The following is a 20,395-nucleotide window of genomic DNA, read 5'->3' as shown; positions in this document are numbered from 1 at the left end:
AATCCTGAAGAAGGCTCTAATGCCAGTGAGAGCGAGGAGCCGCCTCCTCCTCCATCTCCTTTATGTAGGCTGCCATCAGAAGGTGTGGCCCAGAGTTAGGTGGGTCTTACCACTAAAGAAGATCCAGATTCAGGGTGGTACTTCCCACTTCAATGATTTCATTAAACATGATCCCTTACAGCTGTACCCAGCCGCCTGGGTTTTAGTCAATCCCAGATGTAGTCAAGTGACAGCCAGGAATAGCCATCACTCTCCAGTTTCGTTTGTCTTATGGTTTTGTCTATGTTGTTCTGAGTGACAGGATCAACTCTAGACCGAGCTGTCCTGGACCTAATGGCAGTCTGGATGTGTCAGCCTTCTGGATGCTGGGGTTACAAGCCTCAGCCACCATGCCCAGTTTTCATTTTTCATTTATTAATGTTTTTTGTTCGCATATAAGATAATGAGTTTCATAGTAACATTTTCCTTTTATTTTTATTGTGACATTTCATACATACATTTATATCATAAATTTTTCACACGCTCCCTTTTAACCCCCAAACAGCTCTCCCATTGGCTTTCGTATCACCTATATTCATTTACTCTCTTGTTTCTCTTTAAAAAATTTTTTTCAAGACAGTTTCTCTGTGTAGCTCTCTCTGTCCTGGAACTCACTCTGTAGACCAAGCTGACCTTGAACTCACAGAGATCCACCAGTCTCTGCCTCCTGAGTGCTGAGATTAAAAACCTGTGGCGCACACCTTTAATCCCAGCACTTGGGAGGCAGAGCCAGGCGGATCTCTGTGAGTTCAAGGCCAACCTGGTCCACAGAGCAAGATCTAGGACAGGCACCAAAACTACAGAGAGAAACCCTGTCTTGAAAAAAAACAAAAAAAAAAAAACAAAAAAAAAAAAAAAAGTTAGGTGAACAATATTAGGACCTAATAGGATGTTCTTTTTCAAGTATTTTCAATTTTAGCTTCTTTTCCCCTCAGAAACTGGATTAGTTTACCACAAAGAGGCATTTAAAAAATATAACCAATTTAGAGCCAAGTGTGGTGGCGCATGCTTTTAACCCCAGCACTCAGGAGGCAGAGACAGGAGGATCTTTTGAGTTTGAGGAGTTCCAGGACAGCCAGAGCTGTTACACTGAGAAACTCTGAGAAAGCCTGTGTAACCAACAACCAAAAAAAACAACAAAAACTATTGCCAGGGGGTTAGCCCACTCATCCCAGCACCCAAGAGGCAGAGATGGGCAGATGTCTGAACCTGAGGCAGCCTGGTCTACATACCAAGTTCAGGCCAGCAGAGTTAAAGAGTTACATCGTGGCCGGGCATAGTAGCCATTTGCTTTCATTCCCAGCTCTCCTCAGGCAGGGGTATCTCTTTGTGAGTTCGAGGCCAGCTTAGTCTACTAAGTGAGCTCCAGAATAGCCAGGGCTACCCAGAGAAACCCTGTCTCAAGAATTACATTGTTGCCCCTGCTCGGGGGTCATGATGGGCAGCAAGATGGCTTCTGCCACCAGGGTCGTGCAGGTAGTGAAACCACATTCTCCATTAACAAGGTTCCCTGACAGAAGAGACAATCCTAAACTCAGTGGATCTAAGTAACTCTGGCTGACCTGGAACTGGATACGTAGACCAGACTGGCTTTGAACTCACAGTGCTGGGGTTAAAAGTGTATACCACCACACCCAGCTAGTAATAAACTTTATTATCCCTGTTTAAAAAAAGAATTACATTGTGAGACCCTGTCTCAAATATATATTTCACATACATATATAGTGTTTATCAACACTTAGCCTCTCCTACTCTTCAAAGAAAAATATTAAAAGCCATCTTGCAAAACTCCTTATTTAAGCTTCTGTATACTGTGGATTATTCAGTCTTCAGCTTCTAAAAAATAGTGGATCAATTAAAACTTCTTAATAATTACTGGGGCTACAGAGATGGCTCAAAGCTTCTGGCTTCTTTGGGTACTGCACAAGCGTGCACACACTCATACAGACAAAACACCTTACACATACAAAAAAAATAATTACTAAGACTCACTAGGGTTTGGGGAGGCTTGAGACAGGGTTTCTTTCTCTGTAGCCCTGGCTGTCCTAGAACTCATTTTACAGACCGGGCTGGCCTCTAACTCACGTTTTCTTTTTAAAGTAATAATTGTATAGCTCTTGAACAGAACACCCAAAAGACTATTGATTTCCCTTTTCCTTGACTTTCCAAGCCACTGATAGAAGTATAGAAACAAGCCGTGTGGTAGTGCACACCTGTAATCCTAGCATTTGGGAGCCTGAGGCAGATGGATCAAGAGTTCTAGGCCATCCTTGGCTACATAATTCCAAGACTACCTGGGCTATATGAGACCCTATCTGAAAAAGGGGGGAAAAAAAAAGAACAAAGGACACAACTTGACACAAAATTGGTGTTTCAAACTTTGGTCATAGGGAAACCCAAAGGATATGTATGATACAGGTTGGGGAGATGATAAAGGGACCAAGCCCTCACTGCACACTCATAAAGACCAGAGTTGGATCTCTAGAACCACGTAAAAGCTGGATGCAGTAGCCTGTGTCTGTCATTACAGCAGCTAAGGAGAGATGAGTGGTGGACAGGAAAATCCCAGGAGATCGAGGGCCCACTAGCCTGACATACTGGTGAGCCAAAGACCCTGTCTCAAACAAGGTTGAAAACTGAAGGCCAATGTTTAAGATTGTCCTCTGACCTTCCTGTGTGTGCACACATAAATCTCTTCCTAGGCTAGTCTTACCAACAGAGTGAGAAATGTCCACCAGCCTCTGTAGCCTCAACACTGTCCTGGTTGGAGGATCTGGCATCTACTCAGTCTATTATGTATTCCAGAAAGGCCCTGTACAAGAGGAAGTACTCAGCTGCTAAATCCAAGGCTGACTCAAGAAAACAAACTCCTGTGAGTAAACTGCATCCCAGCATCATTCCTCTTCCCTCACATTTAGGAGACGTAGCTGTGTGGCTCAAACTGACGTCCAACTCTCCATCCTGCCCTAGCTTCCCAAGCAGATGCAGTTCCTGACGGGCAGTGCCTGGCGGGCAGTGCCTGGCTTAGCTACAGTTTCACTAATAAACACTAAGTCATGTGCATATATTCCTAGCAATACTATGAAGCAGTAACTATTATCCCCATTTTACAGATGAAGGCAAAAAAATAGGCTACATAGTCTAAATGATCCAGACAAGATTAAAAGCCGATTTAAAAAAAAATTTGTGTGTGTGTGTGTGTGTGTGTGTGTGTGTGTGTGTGTGTGTGTGTTGGAGGGCTGGTCTCATGTAGCCCAGGCTGGCCTCAACCTTTATGTAGTCAAGGAAGACCTTGAACTGAACCTCTGACCTCCACTTCCCAAGTGCTGGCATGAAAAGCTTTCACCATCGTGCCTGGTTTTATGAGCACTGAGAGTCCAACCCAGACCTTCATGTGTGTTTCCAAAGCATAACAACTGAACTCTATTCCCAGCCCCAAATCTGTTCTTAGTCAGGCAGTGTCTCCTATATGGGGATGATTTCAGAATTTCCTAGTCCTTGTAAAGTTACTACCCCAATTAATCCAGATTTATTCATCCTAATTCTCATTGATTATACTCAAATTCTCAAGACAATTTATTTTTTCTTTATTTCTGTTGTATGTGTATGGGTGGGTATTTTGCCTGCAGGTACGTCTTTGCACCACATGCATGCAATGCCCCCAGAGCCCAGAAGAGGGCTTAAAATTCCCCAGGAGTTGGAGATACAGACACAAGTGCTGTAGGTGCTGGCAATTAAACCCCTGCCCTCTGAAACAGCAGTTAGTGCTCTTAGCTGATGAGACGTATCTCCAGCCCAGATATTATTTTATTTGCTTACTTGTGTACGTGCTCTTGTACTTTGTGGGTCTGTTCTCTTCCACCTTTCTGTGGGTTTCAAGGATGGAACTCAGGTCGCCAGACTTGCACAACAAGCTCATGAAATAGCTGACCCGTCTGGCCAGCCCAATCATGAGTTTAAAGTACCTTTCAGAATATTTAAATTTCTCAACGCTTCCTATAAAACGCAGCCAATTAAATCAAGTAAGCGTTAGCCAGATGTGATGGTGCACAGCTGTAAGCCAAATACTCTGGAGGGCTGCAGCAAGTTTGAGATGCGCTTGGACCTACAGAGAGCCTGCTTTAAAAACAAAGACAGGTCGGGCGGTGGGGGCGCACGCCTTTAATCCCAGCACTCGGGAGGCAGAGTCAGGCAGATCTCTGTGAGTTGGAGGCCAGCCTGGGCTACCAAGTGAGTTCCAGGAAAGGCGCAAAGCTACACAGAGAAACCCTGTCTCGAAAAAGCAAAAAAAAAAAAAAAAAAAAAAAAAAAAAAAAAAAAAACCACCCTGCAGGTGTCTAAGTATTCCAGGTTCAAATTTGTTGAGTTCTTCTGTAGAACTAAGAGATGAGAAACCATTTCTTTAACAAAATATTGGTTTTACAGTATATTCTACTTTCAAAGAGTGTGAGGTTTTGTTTGTTTTGAGACAGGCTCTCAATATGTAGCCCAGGCTGGTTCTAAATTTGCTAGGTTCAGAGGCAAGTGCGTCTCTATGAGCTCAAGGTCAGCCTGGTCTACAAAGTAAGACCTTGTCTCAAAAACACAAGGCTGGGCTTGGTAGCCCATGTCTTTAATTCCAGCACTCAGGAGGCAGAGCCAGGTGGATCTCTAAGTGAGTTTGAAGCCAGCCAGGACTACAGTAAGAGTCCTTGTCTCAAACAAAACAAAAACCCTCACACGATTCTGTACTGCTGTTTTGCTGAGGATGGCTTTGAACTCTTGATCCTGCCTCTACCTCTCAAATGCTGGTTTGCAGGATGAAACCCAGGACTTCTTGTTTACTAATCAATCACTCTACCAAACGAGCTACATTCCCACGCTGACTCTAAAAGGGGTGAATTTTAGAATATCTGAAAAGAGCTGGGCGGTGGCGGTGCACACTTTTAATCCCAGCACTCGGGAGGCAGAGGCAGGCGGATGTCTGTGAGTTCGAGGCCAGCCTGGTCTACAAAGCGAGTTCCAGGAAAGGTGCAAAACTACACAGAGAAACCCTGTCTCGAAACACGCACTGCCCCTCTCCCCCAAAGAATATCTGAGAAGTGCCGAAAATATCAGGCAAAGCGAACTGTGTGCTTAAGCTCTGTGTGTAACTCTGGTCATTCTGTAACTAGCTCTGTAGAGCAGGCTGGCCTCGAACTCAGAGATCCGCCTGCCGCTGCCTCCCCAGGGCTGGGGTTAGAGCGTTTTTCCTGGTCGCTGCCCTAAATCGTCCATTCCAAAATGAAAACAACTGGGATTTAACACAGGCCACTTCTCTCCAACGGTGCGAACACGGGCTCGGGACATTGGCTGCAAATTCGCGTCTCGCTCGCTCGGCTGGAGGAGGGATCCGGGGACGCGGGTTGAAACAGCTGTCGCTCCTCCGCGTACGGTGTCCGGGCGCGTCCCTCGGGGTCAAGGCCGTGGCTGGGCGGCTCCCGCCGGGCCCGCGCGTCCTCTCAGGAATTCACAGCCTTATTTAGGCCGCGTCACCATGACGCCCGGACAACAGCTGCTCGGCTCGCTAAAGGAAGCGGAGGTTTACCCCCCCGGAGGGGGGCGGGGCGGGGGTCGCCTGACCCGGAAGCGCATGTTGGTCCCGCCCTCCTCGGCGTCCGGCTTCCTTCTGCAACAGGCGTGGGTCACGCTCTGGCTCGCTCTCTTTCCGCCGCCATCTTGGTTCCGCGCTCTCCGCACAGTAAGTGCCGCCGGCGCCTCCGCTCTCCATCCGCAGCCATCCTCGTCCGTGGCGGGCCCGCCGGGCCCCGGGGCGGCCGTGTGCGGGGCTCCGGCGGCCGTGCCGGGGGCGCTCGGCGTTCCCACTCCGTCCGTCCCGGGGGCCTGCGGACAAAATGGGGCCCGCGGCTGGGGTCTAGGGACGAGCAGGCGAGGAGGAGGGCAGCGGGTCGTGCCCGGAGTTGGGGCGTGGGGACGCGGGAGCCACTGCGGCGGTAGCGTCTTGGAGAGGTCGGGCGCGCCTGGGCTCGGAAGGGGGGGACCCGGGGTAGGTTCGGGGGTCGCGGGAGCCCCGCGGCCGGGGATTGCTGGGGCAGACGGCACCCCGTAGTCCTCTTGCTCTCGGAAGTGGAGCCTGGGGGTCCCGGGCTCGGCGGCGTCGGCGGCGAGGCTGTTCGGACGGGAAGGGGGCCAAGCTAGCGCCTGAAACCTCAGGGTGGCGAGCCAGACCTTGGGCGCAGAGAACGCGATGGGGGTGCTGTCCTTGTGAAGTCCGGGGGACTGGGGCAGCGGGGAAGCCTGCTCAGTGCAGCAGCCCCGGGAGAGGTTTTAGTGGCCATCCGAGGGTCGTGTCACAGGCGTCGCACGCTATTTCCAAGAGTTTTGGGGGGACGTTGTCTCCCGGGGGCCTCGTGGTTTGTTTTCTGGCCGGCCCTATGCAGGTTGTGTGTGTGTGTGTGTGTGTGTGTGTGTGTGTGTGTGTGTGTGTGTGTTTCCGGAATACTTGTCTCTGGGCCGGGCAGGTGTGTTCACCCCAGTTAATTCGGGCTTCCTGTTTGTTCCCTTCAGAAATGCCTGGTGAAGCCACAGAGACCGTCCCTGCTACAGAGCAGGAGTTGCCACAGCCTCAGGCTGAGACAGGTAGGTGCCCATAGCTCTCCTGCTGTTAATTAAAATGGATCCTAATTAAAATGGTGGGCAGGATGACAGACACATTTCTGCCTTTTGGAGTTCACTGTCATTTAATGAAGTTTTTAAAAATGGGTTCGTAGCGTTAGTACAAATTTTAACTGCTATCTTGCCGGCGCCGGGGGACCGCCTCAGGAAGAGAATACAAAATTGTGTCTTTAAGAATTATGGACAGGTTCCCTAGCTTGCTGTATGAGTTACACCAGCTGCTTGAAAAGCTCTTCTGTGGAATCTACACATCTTATACGAAACCTGAGCAGGGCAGGGGCTGGGTGGTTCTGGTCTTTTGCAACTGGGTGGCGGTGGCAGAGGCAGGCCAAGGAGACCTGAGCTTTGGTGAAGTTCCGGCCAGCAAGTTGTGTCCAGGTTTTAGATAGCCATGATTGGCACTGAGCCTCTCGTCACATGTCTGGATGAGATATGTGCTCCTTTTAAGCGTATTCTAACGAGAGCCTCAGCCTCGGTTAGTTAAGTTGTAGGGATTGATAATGCTCGGATACTTGTAGTGTACTGGAGTAGTTCCAATATATGGAACCCAAGGCTGAAATAAATGTGGCTTTCAACTGAAGTAGAACGTAGTGTGAAGATAGGCCTGAATGCTGGTTAGAACGTCTTCATAGGAAACTTGAAATGAACATGAAATGGTCTTTCCGAGTCAGTTCTGCAGAACTAAATGAGGGGTGCCCTCTACTTCGTCTTTGTTACTCAATGGGCCGTTTCTGTTTTCTTTTGGATTTAAAGTTATTTATACTCAAGCATTAAAGACCTTCCTCCCCACCTGTCTGATTTTAGCAGCTGAAGGGATTAGTCCAGCTGCTAGACCAGAAAGGAGGTGGGTGCCCTGACCTGGGAAATGGGCAGTAGGGGAAAGGAATGGTCTCTGGGGAATCTGCAGCTGCCGAGCTAAATAAACAAGAGTTAAATTCAATTTTACAAGTGTGGAGGCTGAAATTTACATGGATTTAGAATACTCTGGTTCCAGCTTTTAAAATTACTAATTTTAAAGCAGTCCTTAGTGTTGTTAAAGATAATAATTAGTCTGAGCTTGCACGTGTTAGGTATTAAAGGCATACCCATGATGTCTGTAACTGTAATTAGTCTTACTGGAATGAATGAGGACAAATCAGGGCATTGGTTATAGTATAAAAGCAAGTCATGTGGATCTTGTCTTCTTGCCTTTAGGTCCAGTAAAGCATATTCCATGTTTTAAATTCTAGTTAACATGTTTAGAAGTGTTTGCATTATAATTAGAAGGCTTTGGCCTACCAATTCTCCCGGAAAGACTGGTCTATCCACCTACCTGCTTGTCCTATAAGAACTTGGGAATAAACTGGTTGAGTGGCTTGTGAGATTGGGTGTTGTAGACTTTTTTATTATTATTTTCTAGCCTTTCTAGGTATTTATCGTTTGTTGGTTCTTTGATTTAATCCAGTGTTAGCTCAAATGGCAGAACCGCCCCCCCACCCCCACCCCTCACCCCCTTTTAGAAATCTTTTCAGTGCCAAATGGTGGTCTGTTTAGGTAGCATGTATGCTTCTCTAGATCAAAGGGTTTTTTGTTTTTTCATTATAATTCTCTTCTAAAGTATGTCTTAACAATTTGGTTAGTTTCATGATATAATTCCTATTTTGCCCTTCCTTGGGTCATAATTTGTTACAATGTTTAAAGAGCTAATATTGCTGAAAAAGGGATAGAGTATGGTATATAGACCACTTCTGGTTGAGACTTGGTGTTTAATACTTAGTATTAAATGTTGAAGCATTTCAGCTCTAGTAGAACTGAGTTAGGCCAGGTATATACTTTCTAAAATTTATTCCAACATAATCAGATCCCACCCCAAACCCTTTAGATTCCTCATCGTTAACACTGCTCAGAAAGCATTGGCCAACACCTTTAATCCTGGCAGAGATAGAGACGGCTAGACCCTTCTCTGAGTTCCAAGCCACCTGGGGCTACATAGTGAGGCCCTGTCTAAAAACAGAGCATTGAGAATAGTGTCAGTTTTGTGCAGGAAGGAGGAAGAAGGCATGTTCTCAGTCCACTCCAGGTTGGTCTTCTAGTCCCGGGTATTTAGGAAGCTGAAGCAGGAGGATTGTAAATTCAAGGCCAGCCTAAGGGTGGGACTATCTCAAAAAGGGCTAAGGCTATATAGTAATCTTGCCTGTCATGTGTGAAGCCCTAGGCGTAATCCCCAGTAGCAGAGGGAGGGTGTGGGCCTGTGCTCCCCATTTAGAGATGACCTAGTCTTAGACCATTTGCCCCACCTTAAAATAGTTGGTTTATTTTTGTAGAACTTGGGAAATGAGAAGGATGTAGTCCACGTAATCACTGAAATATGTACAGGGAAAGTTGATATTGCTTGTCACCTTTTTCTAATCCTGTGTGGTGACCTTCATTCTCAGAGTTAAAACTCCATTGTTTCCTGTGAGGCATGTTACCAACTTGGGCTGCACAACTCACCTTTTCCCCCTCCCTTTATCTCCGTTTATTATTTTGTTTTTTATTTTATTTTATTTTTGCTTTTCTCCAGCTGTGCTTCCTATGTCTTCAGCCTTGAATGTTACTGCTGCTTTAGGGCAGCCTGGACCTCCCCCTCCTTGCTCCCTGGCCCCCCAACAAAGCCCTCTAGTAACTGCTAATCAGCCTTCCCCACTCCCTTCCCCTAGTATGTCCTCAACCCCTTTTGAAGTTCCTTTTCCCCAGCCATCTTCTGAAACAACTGTGCCTCTGGGGACCGCCCCTCCCACTCCAACTTTCCTACCACACCTGATAGGGCCTCCCATCTCCCCGGCTGCCTTAGCGTTGGCCTCTCCCATGATAGGTCCAGCTCAGAAAGGTGCCCGGTCCTCTTCAGCCCCCTTGTCTCTGGTTGCCGTGGCTCCCCGCTCAGTTCAGAAGAGTCCTGTATCTCCACCTCACCCTCCCACCTCACCTTCATCAGTTGCTGTAGCTGAGCCAGGGCCATTGGCACCTCTTGCTCCTTTAGAACCAAAGGCCTCTACTGGTCAAGTTCCCTCTCAGGTAATCCTGAATCCGAAAGGTGTTGCCCCGAGTCCTCCAGATGTAATCAGAGTTTCTCCTGCCCACCTTGGAACCCCCCTGGCCTCTATTCCACCTGTTCCTCAGACACTGTCCATCACTCCAACCATCACTTCTCCAGTCAAAGGCATCCCCGTTTCCTCAGCTCTGGCGCCACAAAATATGTTAAGCCTTAACCTAAGGAGCTCTGTTAGTTCACCTGCTCAAAACACTGTAACTCCCGGCACCCTCCCGGCGCCCCCTCCTTCTCTGGGCTTGCATCTTCCACCTTTACGTCACAGTTGTTTGGATTCTCCTATTCAGCCTTTACGTCAGTCAGGTCCTAGTGCTCTGTCAGATCCTACAGTGAGTAACGCCATTTCTGTAGGTCATTCTGCTGTTGAGGCATCCTATCCATCTGGGAGATCTGCAATTCCTCCCCTTCCTTCCTTCCAGGCAGGACTCCTTCCTTCCAGACAGGAGCTGGTTGCTGATTCTCTGGCAGCTCTTTCAGTGGGGGCTCCAGCTTCTGCCCTGGCTCCATCTGTTGATCATGGCACCTCTGCTGTTACTGGTGTAATCTGTGGCCCTCCTGGCTCCTCAGATACAGCTACTTTATTATCTCCTAGAGCCTCTCTCATTCCCAAAGATTCTTCTAATGCCACTCAGCAGCCTTTGCTGACACAGATTCCTGCTTCTCAAAAAACTGGCTTAAAAGAAACTCCAGTCTCATGTGTTGGAGCCATCCAGCCTGCTCCGGATAGCCCTTCCGCCGTTTCTGTTGCACCTGCCCCTTCCGCGTCTCCTCCAGTTCCGTCAGGTCCTGTGGGTAGTAGAGGCCCAGCTTCCCCTGCTGTCTCCCTTGTAGCGCCTGCTGCTCTGGGAATACCAGTTCCTCCTCTGCCAGCCACTGAAGGCCTTAAAGATCCCCCCACTTCAGTACTGGTAAATGTAGGCGCCCCTGGTTCTGCAGCCCAGGCAGGACTCCCCACCAGAAGAGACCCTACTCTACTACCCTTGGCCCTGATAGCACATAAAGAGTCTCCTCCTCCAAGTGCATCACCTTCAGAAGACACTGTGACAAGGAAGGTTGTGGAAGGTCCTGCCCCTGTAGTGAGGGCAGCCCTGAGGGCTGACTCCCCAACTGCTCTTGTCAAAACAGACCCTGTCAGTCTGTCTGTCAAGTGTTCTCTCGCTGCCCCAGCAGTGGCTCCATCTCTTCTAGAGTCTTCTGACCCTGAAGAGCTGGCTCCTAAGACTGCCAAAGGTACCTCTGCTTCTAAAACATCCACTCCTGCCACTTCACCTCTGGTTCCTTTAGCCTCTGAAGGTTGTCCTATGGCTCCATCTATGGCTTGTCCCCCCACAAATGTTTCTGCTTCTGTGACCACTTCGGCATTGGCCCCTGAAATTCCCAAGTCTGTACCCTTTCCTGCTCCTCCCCCAGCTGTGATTTCTTTTTCCGGTGCAAAGAAAGTTGATGGTGTTTCCTCTGTGGCATCTTTGGCCTCCTCTCCTGAAGGGCACCTAGGAGACTCGGGTGCTTCTGTGTCTTTGAAAGGCCCTCTGGTTTATCCAGCTGATCCCCCATCTTCTTTAGAGACTGGTGGGTCTCCTCAGACTAAAAGGCCATCGTCTGTGAAGGGTTCTGCTATCCCAGATGTTTCTCCTGCAACCCTGTCATCTCCTCTTTCTCCACCGGAGCCTGCCTGCCTTCCTGGGGCTAGTCTTTCTTTTCAAGGCCCTGGAGACTCACTTAAGCTTTCTCTTGTTTCTCCAACCTCCAAAGGGGCCCCAGTGGAGACTTATACATCCCCCCAAAAGGTCCCAGCAACCTCATTCAAACATGCCCCCACAGTCCCAGCAGAAATTCCTCCTTCCCCCCCAAAGACCACAGAAGCTACAGCTTCCAAACTGGTCTCTGTAATCCAGCCCCCCAAAGTGGCCCCTATTGTACCAGATGTGACTCCCACCTCTTCTAAGAAGACTCCAGTCCCCAAAGATACTTCAGCAACCCTATTGCTCCAGAGTGTCCCAGCTGTGACATCTTTGTCTCCCCCAAAGGCCCCTGCAGCCCCACCTCCTGCTAGAGCCCCCATTGCTCCAGCTGAGAGTTCCCCTTCCCTCAAAAGTGCCCCAACAACTGCAACCCCCAAAGAAGCTTTAGCAACCTTATCTCCCAAAGTTGCCACTGCTGTCCCAGATGTGACTTCTCCCTCCCCACAAAAGACTCCAAAATCAATATCCCCTAAGGATGCCTCAGCTACGCCCTCCAAAAAGGCACCAGAAAGTGTATCTTCCAAAGTGTCAGCACCCCAGTTCCCCAGAGAGGTCCCACCTGCACCAGCTGTGGCTCCTCCCTCCCCACCAAAGTCTCCAGCCACTGAAGCATTCAGTGAGGCTCTAACAAGCCAATCCTCTAAAGGTACCCCTCCTACCTTAGCTGAGGGTCCTACCTCCTCTAAAAGGGCTCTCAAAACTGCAGCCCCCAAAGAAACTCCACCTGAAGGGGTCACAGCTACGCCACTAGAGATTTCACCCTCCCCAAAAAAGACCTCAAAAACTGTAGCCTCCAGTGAAAATTCAACCTCATCCAAAGGGTCCCCTAAGATTGCAGCCCCCAAAGAAACTCCAGCCCCTTCAGGTGGGGTCACCACTGTGGCACTGGAGATTTCTCCCCCCAAAACTGGAGCCCCAAAAGAAGTTCCTGTGACCCCATCTCTTAAAGGTGAACCTGCTACTCTAGCTCAGAGTCCTACCTCCCCTAAAAAGGCTCCCAAAACTACAGCCCCCAAAGAACCTCTAGCAGCCCCATTTGTAGGCATCACAGCTGTGCCACCAGAGATTTCTCCGTCCCCCAAAAAGTCCTCAAAAACTGTAGCCCCCAAGGAAAATTCAGCACCTCCATCCCAAAAAAAGTCCACAAAAACTGCAGCCCCCAAAGAAATTTCAACTGTACCTTCTGAAGGGGTCACTGCTGCTCCATTGGAGACTGCTTCTTCCCCCAAGAAGACCCACAAAACTGCAACCCAGAAAGAGGGGTCTGGGACCCCATCTCCCATAGGTGCCACTAATACTCTAGCTCAGAGTCCTACCTCCCCTAAAACTGCAGCCCCCAAAGAAACACCAGCAACCCCATCTGAAGGTATCACAGCTGTGGCGGTGGAGATTCCTCCCTCCCCTAAGAAGGCCCCCAAGGCTGCAGCCCCCAAAGAAAATTCAGCAATGTCATCCCCCAAAAAGGCTCCTAAAACTGCAGCCCCTAAAGAAACCCCAGCAACCCCATCTCTTGAAGGCATCACAGCTGTGCCGGTGGAGATTACTCCCTCCCCTAAGAAGGCCCCCAAGACTGCAGCCCCTAAAGAAAATTCAGCAATGTCGTCCCCTAAAAAGGCTCCTAAACCTGCACCCCCCAAAGAAACACCAGCAACCCCATCTCCTGAAGGCATCACAGCCGTGCCGGTGGAGATTCCTCCCTCCCCCAAGAAGGCCCCCAAGACTGCAGCCCCTAAAGAAAATGGAGCAATGCCGTCCCCTAAAAAGGCTCCTAAACCTGCACCCCCCAAAGAAACACCAGCAACCCCATCTCCTGAAGGCATCACAGCCGTGCCGGTGGAGATTCCTCCCTCCCCCAAGAAGGCCCCCAAGACTGCAGCCCCCAAAGAAAATTCAGCAACGTCCCCCAAAAGGCCGCCCAAAACTGCAGCTCCCAAAGAAGCTCCAACAACCCCATCTCCTGAAGGGGTCACAGCTGTGCCACTAGAGATTTCTCCATCCTCCAAAAAGACCTCAAAAACTGCAGCCCCCAAAGGAGCTCCCACTCCATCTTCTGAAGGGGTCACAAATGCAACACAGGAAATTCCTCCTTCCCCCGCTACTGAAGCCCCCAAACAGGCTCCTGTTAGTCCACCTCCCAAAGGTGCCTCTGCTACCCTAGCTGAGAGTCCTGCCTCCCCTAAAACTCCCAAAACTGTAGTCCCCAAAGAAACCTCAGCAACACCATCCCCCCAAAGGGCTTCCAAAACAGCAGCCCCCAAAGAAACTCCGGCCGTGCCACTAGAGACTCCTCCCTCCCCCAAAAAGACCTCAAAAGCTTCTACCCCCAAAGAAACCTCAGCGACGTCATCCCCCCAAAGGGCCTCCAAAGCAGCAGCCCAATCTTCTAAAGGGGTCACAGTTGCCCCACTGGTGGAGACTCCTCCTTCCCCCAGAAAGACCCCTAAGATGTCAGGACCCAAAGAAACACCCACAGTCCCATCTCCCGAAGGGGTCACAGCTGGGCCACTAGAGATCCCTTCGTTTCCCAGAAAGGCCCCCAAAATGGCAGGCCCTAAAGAAATTCCAGCAAAACTGTCTCCCGAAGGAGTCAAAGCTGTACCACAGGAGATTTCTCCTTCCTCCAAAAAGACCTCAAAAACTGCAGCCCCTAAAGAAAATGTAGCAATGTCGTGCCCAAAAAAGTCCCCCAAAGCTGCAGCTTCCAAAGAAACTTCAACCCCATCTCTTGAAGGGGTCACTAGTACTCCACTGGAGACTGCTCCCTTTCCCCAAAAGGCCCCTAAGATGGCAGGACCCAAAGAAACACCAGCAGTATCTGGGGTCACCATTGCACCACAGGAAAACCCTCCCACCTCACAGAAGGCCTCAGCCACTGCAGCCTCCAGAGCCATCCTTGCTGACACACAGGGGGTTGCTGGCTCCCCGAGGGAGACTCCAGTAACCACTCCTCCCCCAGTCAAGAACCCTTCCTCCCATAAAAAGGCCCCAATGCCTGTAGCTCTTAAAGAAGCGCCAGCAGCCCTGTCTCCCGGTGCTGCCCCGGCTGTGATTCCTCCCTCTCCCTCAAAGAGTCCCAAAACACCATCCAAAAAGGCACTCAAGAATTCAGCCCCCAAAGAGTTTCCGGCAAGTCCCTCCTCTGACATTGCCACCACTTCACTGCCAGAGATAGCTCCCTCTCCGCAAAAGGTCCCAGCAACTGTGGTCCCCAAGGAGAAGTCAGCAGCCCAGTCCGTCAAATGGGACCCCACTGCCCCAGCAGCCCTGTCTCCTGGGGGTGCTTCCACTGCGCCAGCTGTGGCTTCCCTTTCCCCAGGTCCCACATCTCCTGAAAGGGCCCCCATTGTCCCAGCAACAGTAACCCCAAAAGAGGCCACCATAGTCCCATCTCCTAAAAAGGCCCCAGCAACTGAGACTTCCAAAGAGATTTCAACAACTCTATCTCCCAAAGGAGCCCCTACTATCTCTTCTGTGGCTCCTATCTCTCCCAAAGAGGTACCAGCATCCTCATCTTCCCAGAGGGCCCCAGCCCCCAAGGAGACCTCAGAAACTTCAACCTCCAAAGGAGTTCTTGCCCCCACCGTTAACGCTCCTTCAGCTCCAAAAAAGGCCCCACCCTCCAAAAGGCCCTCTACTCTCCCAGCTATGAGTCTTCCCTCTAAAGAGGTTCCCATTCTCTCATCCATCACTTCTTCCTTCCCCAAAGACTCCCCTACTTTCCCAGCCTCTGTCACATGTAGCACAGGGACTGTTGGCCCTCAGGCATCTGAAACACTCCCAGCACAGAAAGACCCTACTCCAGAAGGTGTTCTGGTCAGCACTGCTCCCCTTCAGAAAGGCCCAAGAGCCAAGAAGAGTTCTGCTTCCCCTAAGTGCTCGGACCCCTCCGCTAAGAAAGATACAAAGGGCCTCCTTTCTGCGGTAGCTCCAGCCCCTCTGACAGTCCCTGTGGAGAAAGACTCTTCAAAAACTACAAAAGCTCTGCCTGTTTTCCCTGCAAAAGACAATGATTGTCTCCATTCCCCAAAGAGTCCTGTGGATGCTTCTCCTGAGTCTCAGATCACTCCCCTTCTGGCAGCAGTTACTTCTGACAAAGCCCTTCCTGAAGCTGGGTCAGCAGCATCTGTGGCTCCAAAGCCTACCCCACCAGCCTCCCTGACTCTTGCTCCCTCCCCAGTTCCCCCTCTGCTTCCTAAACAGCCATTTCTTCAGTCCTCACCTGGGTCAGTGCTGGAATCGCCCTCTAAGCTCCCAGCCCCTGCTGATGAGGATGAGCTGCCGCCTCTGATTCCCCCGGAAGCAGTGTCTGGGGGAATGCCTTTCCAGCCGGTCCTCGTCAACATGCCCACCCTTAAACCTGCTGGGATCCCTGCCCCAGCCCCCTCCGCCAAGCAGCCTGTTCTGAAGAACGACAAGGGTATTTGCCTTGGTTTGCTGTGTGCATGGTGTGTTGCCTACCCCTCGGGGGGTGCCCACCAATACTAACTAGGATGCGCCGCTTGTCCAGTCGTCTGCTTGGGTGTGGGCATAGTACGTAGAATGGTAACTAAGTGTAGACGCTCTAGGAATATGGAGCTAAATCTTGGTTTCTATCATCTCAGATAATACTTCCTGTCTTGTGTAAAGTGAGTCAGGCTGAGCCCTGGGTCTAACCATCCTTTGTGGCCTGACTGAGCTGATAGTGAAAACCAAGACCACCAGGCCTTTAGTTTACTCTAATTCCTACCACATCACTAACCCTGTCCCTGGGCCTGGAGTTTGCTTTTTTTAAAAATAAACAGAAGGGAAATCTTGAAGCTGTTTCTTTTTCTTTTTTTTTTTTTCTTTTTTTTTTTTTTTTTTCACTTTTTAGACTTATTAACCGCCAGTTGCCCAGGGACTTCCTTTTCTTAAAAATGTAGAGACGTGTTTTTTCCTGACCTATGAATGGTGTGGGTGTATGCTTTCTTCCCCTTCCAGTAGAATTTACTGATGCTTGGTCTTTCAATTGAAGGAAAATTAAGATATGTGAATTGTATTTGGAAGTGGGGGAATCACGGGTCTGTATCTAATAGAGGTGAGAACTGTTCGAGCTTAACAACATGGAGGCATTCCAGTGACGGGGTGAAATTCTTTCAGTGACTGGTTTGAAAGGCAGAATGTGTGTGCACAGCTGCTTCTGACCTTCCAACCTCATTTTAAAGGGTTTTAACTTAATTGTATCAAAAGATGCCTTTTGTCTAAACATTTCTGGATGACTGGGCTGGGGATAAAATTTGGAATCACATGATGCTTGGTGTTTGTGCCAAGCAATGGAGACCTTGGAGAGAGAAGACAGTTGATGCACATAAGCTGCCTGCTGTGTCTGGTGACTGTCCACGTCTCTGAGAATGCTTCTTCAATGGAGTCCTATAAGTTGGGTGGCAGAAGGCGCTTAGCTTTGTAAGGCCTTGCATAGAGCAGTGATAGCTGATTCAGGCAGGCCATGAGGTGCCACCTTTTAAAAGTGTTCTGTCATCCTAGGGTCAGGAACAGAATCCGACAGTGATGAATCAGTACCAGAGCTCGAGGAACAAGACTCCACACAGACAACCACACAGCAAGCCCAGGTACTTGTTCTCTTAATAATTTACATTGAGTTAGGAAAGTACTAGAAGACAAGTGTCGTAGCCAGGACCTATAATCTGAGACAGACGTGTTGAATAAAGCCATGTCTCAAAAAAAGGGAGGGTCTGGAGAACCAAGATTGATTGTAACAGACATGACTGTTTGAACTGTGAATCTTTGTAAAGCAAAACCACGTGGAAACAAGCATCCTGAACTTGGGATCTGTTCAACTCAAAACTTTGTCTTCTTAGCTGGCTGCAGCAGCTGAGATCGATGAAGAGCCTGTCAGTAAAGCAAAACAGAGTCGGAGCGAGAAGAAGGCGAGGAAGGTAATGCAGTGGGTACTGTTTTAGCTGTGTGCGTTTCCTTAGCTCTGTGAACACCTGATAGTCTAATAAAGAACTGGCCGATAGCAAGGCAGGAGAAAGGATGGGCGGGGCTGGCAGGCAGAGAGACTGTGTAGACAGGGAAAAATCTGGGATTGGAGAGCTAGCTAGCAGCCAGAGGAGGAGGAGGAGGACTTCAGGGGCCAGCCACACAGCAAGCCATGGAGTAAGAGTAAGATTTACAGAAGCAAGAGAACAGGAAAAACCCAGAGGCAAAAGGTAGATGGGATAATTTAAGGAAAGCTGGCCAGAAACTAAGCCAAGCTAAGGCTGGGCATTCATAATTAAACATGACCCTCCGTGTATGATTTATTTGGGAGGTGGGTGGTGGGCCCCACAAAAGAGTAAAAACCCCCAACAACAAGGTAAGGTGGAGTTATCAATAAAGATTAGAGTTCTGGGGTGCTGCTACCTATAATCCCAGCACTTGGACACCAAGGCATAAGGATTAGGCCTTAAGGGCTAGCTGTGTAGGAAGTTCAGAGCTAGGTTAGGGTACGGGGGACTGTCTGCACAAATAAGGCACCATGGTACAACTGGTAATTGCTGCAGCTGAAAACACTCAACTAGTCTTCCCTTAATAAATTTAACCCAGGAAAAGTGCTGTGGGTGTTGAATGTGATATTATGTGTTTGTTTGTTTCTTTCTTTTTTAAGCTGCTTCTAAAGTTAGAAACTTAATGTTCTTTCCTCTTCTTTAGGCTATGTCCAAACTGGGTCTTCGACAGGTTACAGGGGTTACTAGAGTCACTATCCGGAAATCTAAAAATATCCTCTTTGTCATCACAAAACCAGATGTCTACAAGAGCCCAGCTTCAGACACCTACATAGTTTTTGGAGAAGCCAAGGTTGGTGAAGGTTTGCGGTGATTTGCTCCAGACCAGTATTACTGTTATTTGGGGTCAGATAATCTTCGTTGCAGATGTTTGGCCCCTTCTCATGCACTTGTGATACCAAAAATCTCTAGACACAGCTCACTTTCTTCTTCCTACAGTGAGTCCAAAGTGAGGGCAAATACTCTGTTAACAAACAGTGCATGGCCTAAGGTGCAGTTTCTACCTAGACAAACAGATCTACTCATGTGCCTCTGTTCTCTGCCCTGTAGATTGAAGATTTGTCTCAGCAAGCACAGTTAGCAGCTGCTGAGAAATTCAAAGTTCAAGGTGAAGCTGTTTCAAACATTCAAGAGAATACTCAGACTCCGACTGTACAGGAGGAGAGTGAGGAGGAAGAGGTATGCCACAGAATCTTGTGAACTTTTATTTAGTCTGTTTGTGTTGGCAGATTGTGCTTCAAAACACTGCTGAAGTTGTTCTTTATTAAGACTCTCTTCCCCTTTAGGTTGATGAAACAGGTGTGGAGGTTAAGGACATAGAATTGGTCATGTCACAAGCAAATGTGTCACGAGCAAAGGCAGTCCGAGCCCTGAAAAACAACAGTAATGATATTGTAAATGCTATTATGGTAAGTGACCCGTCTCTGTTCCCTCCCAGTCACTTAGGCTTCATTCCAAAGCCTGAGATGCCTTAGAATATAATGACCTGTTTGCCTATAAATGCCTCTAATATCTTTTTCCCCCCTTTTACAGGAATTAACAATGTAACTATTTGACAGCAAGGACACTTCCATTCTCCGCCTCCCCCCTCCCTTTTTTGGTGTTTCGAAAGTGGAACTACAGCTTGGTTTGAAATTTGTACTGTTTCTATCACTAATAAAGCTATGGCTTCTTGTTGGATGAACTCAGTAGGTGCTTGATCTCTTTCCTGAAAGTAAATTGAAGGTGCTCAATTTTAATACTACCACCACCCTCAGGCGTGTGTGTGTGTGTGTGTGTGTGTGTGTGTGTGTGTGTGTCTGTCTGTCTGTCTGTCTACTATATAGACAAAATTATTTAAAAAAAAATTTGTGTTGATCTGGCCAGGCATAGTGGTGCATGCCTTTAATCCCAGCGTTTAGGAGGGAGGAGGATCTCTTGAGTTTGAAGACAGCCTACTCTACATAGTGAATTTTAGAGCTATATCATGGAGAGACCCTGTCTTACCTCTCTAGGTGACAAGTAATCAGCACACCTGTTTTGTTGATTTTGAGACAGGGCTCAAACTATAGCCCAGGCTGGCCTGGAACTCATAGCCCAGGAGGGCTCAAATTCATGACTCTTCTTTTGCACCAACTTCCTGTATGTTGGGATCACAGGTGTAAGCCACCACACCTGTTTTTTTGGTTTTGTTGTGTTTGGGGCAGGAGAGATAGCTTAGCAGGTACGAGCACTGACTTCTCTCCCTGAGGATCCAGGTTCAGTGCTGTCTGAAGTGAGCTCAGGTGATCCAGTGCCCTCTTCTAAACTCTGGCACCAGGCACCCAGGTGATGCACAGACAGGTCTTGTCAAGAATTGCTGCACTTATTGGCTTGGGGGGGGGGGGTATGCGTGCATGCCGTGGAGCGCCATGACAGTAAAAAGACAGTTTGCGAGAGTCCATTCTCTTCCACCACGTGGACTTGGGAATCAAACTCGGGTGTCAAGCTTGGTAGCAAGCTTATTTATCACCTGAGCCATTTTGCCAACCACCTAATTGTTTTGTTTTGAGACGTGGTCTCTACATATCCCTGACTATTCTGGAAGTCACTAGGTAGACCAGGCTGTTCTTAAATTCACAAAGATCTGCTTCCTAAGTGCTGGATTTAGGTGTGCACAACCTCTCACCATTTTTGTGACCTACTGTGTGCCTGGCATTGGCTACACCAGTCCTTATAATCAAGAAACTTGTTCGTCCATGTCTTGGATTCTGCTGTGTAGAGATGCCATAACCATGGTTGATTGGTTGGTTTTGGTTTTTCTAGACAGTTTCTCTGTGTAACAGTACTGGCTGTCCTGGAACTCGCTTTGTAGCCCTTGAACTCAGAGATGCGCCTGACTCGGCCTC

General features: G+C 48.8%; 1 protein-coding gene across 2 annotated transcripts; it reads left to right on the top strand.

Moving 5' to 3' along the window:
* The first annotated feature begins 5,632 nt into the window (after nt 1-5,632).
* On the top strand, nt 5,633-19,216 carry Naca (nascent polypeptide associated complex subunit alpha). 2 transcript variants are annotated; one of them, XM_059245339.1, is made up of 8 exons: nt 5,633-5,758; nt 6,586-6,657; nt 17,005-17,090; nt 17,340-17,417; nt 18,175-18,321; nt 18,579-18,707; nt 18,815-18,937; nt 19,062-19,216. In XM_059245339.1, exons 2-8 carry the CDS (start codon nt 6,588-6,590, stop codon nt 19,074-19,076), a joined length of 648 nt encoding a protein of 215 aa, XP_059101322.1. In that variant the 5' UTR covers nt 5,633-5,758; nt 6,586-6,587; the 3' UTR covers nt 19,077-19,216. The 2 variants fall into 2 exon arrangements, with proteins under 2 accessions (XP_059101322.1, XP_059101323.1); XM_059245340.1 differs by lacking the exon at nt 5,633-5,758 and adding an exon at nt 5,788-6,027.
* The last annotated feature ends 1,179 nt before the right edge of the window (nt 19,217-20,395 follow it).

The sequence above is a fragment of the Peromyscus eremicus genome, chromosome 18 (assembly GCF_949786415.1).
Source record: "Peromyscus eremicus chromosome 18, PerEre_H2_v1, whole genome shotgun sequence".
Classification (NCBI taxonomy): Eukaryota; Metazoa; Chordata; class Mammalia; order Rodentia; family Cricetidae; genus Peromyscus; species Peromyscus eremicus.
Note: the sequence above shows the minus strand (reverse complement) of the source record. Positions and strands in the feature narration are given on the sequence as shown.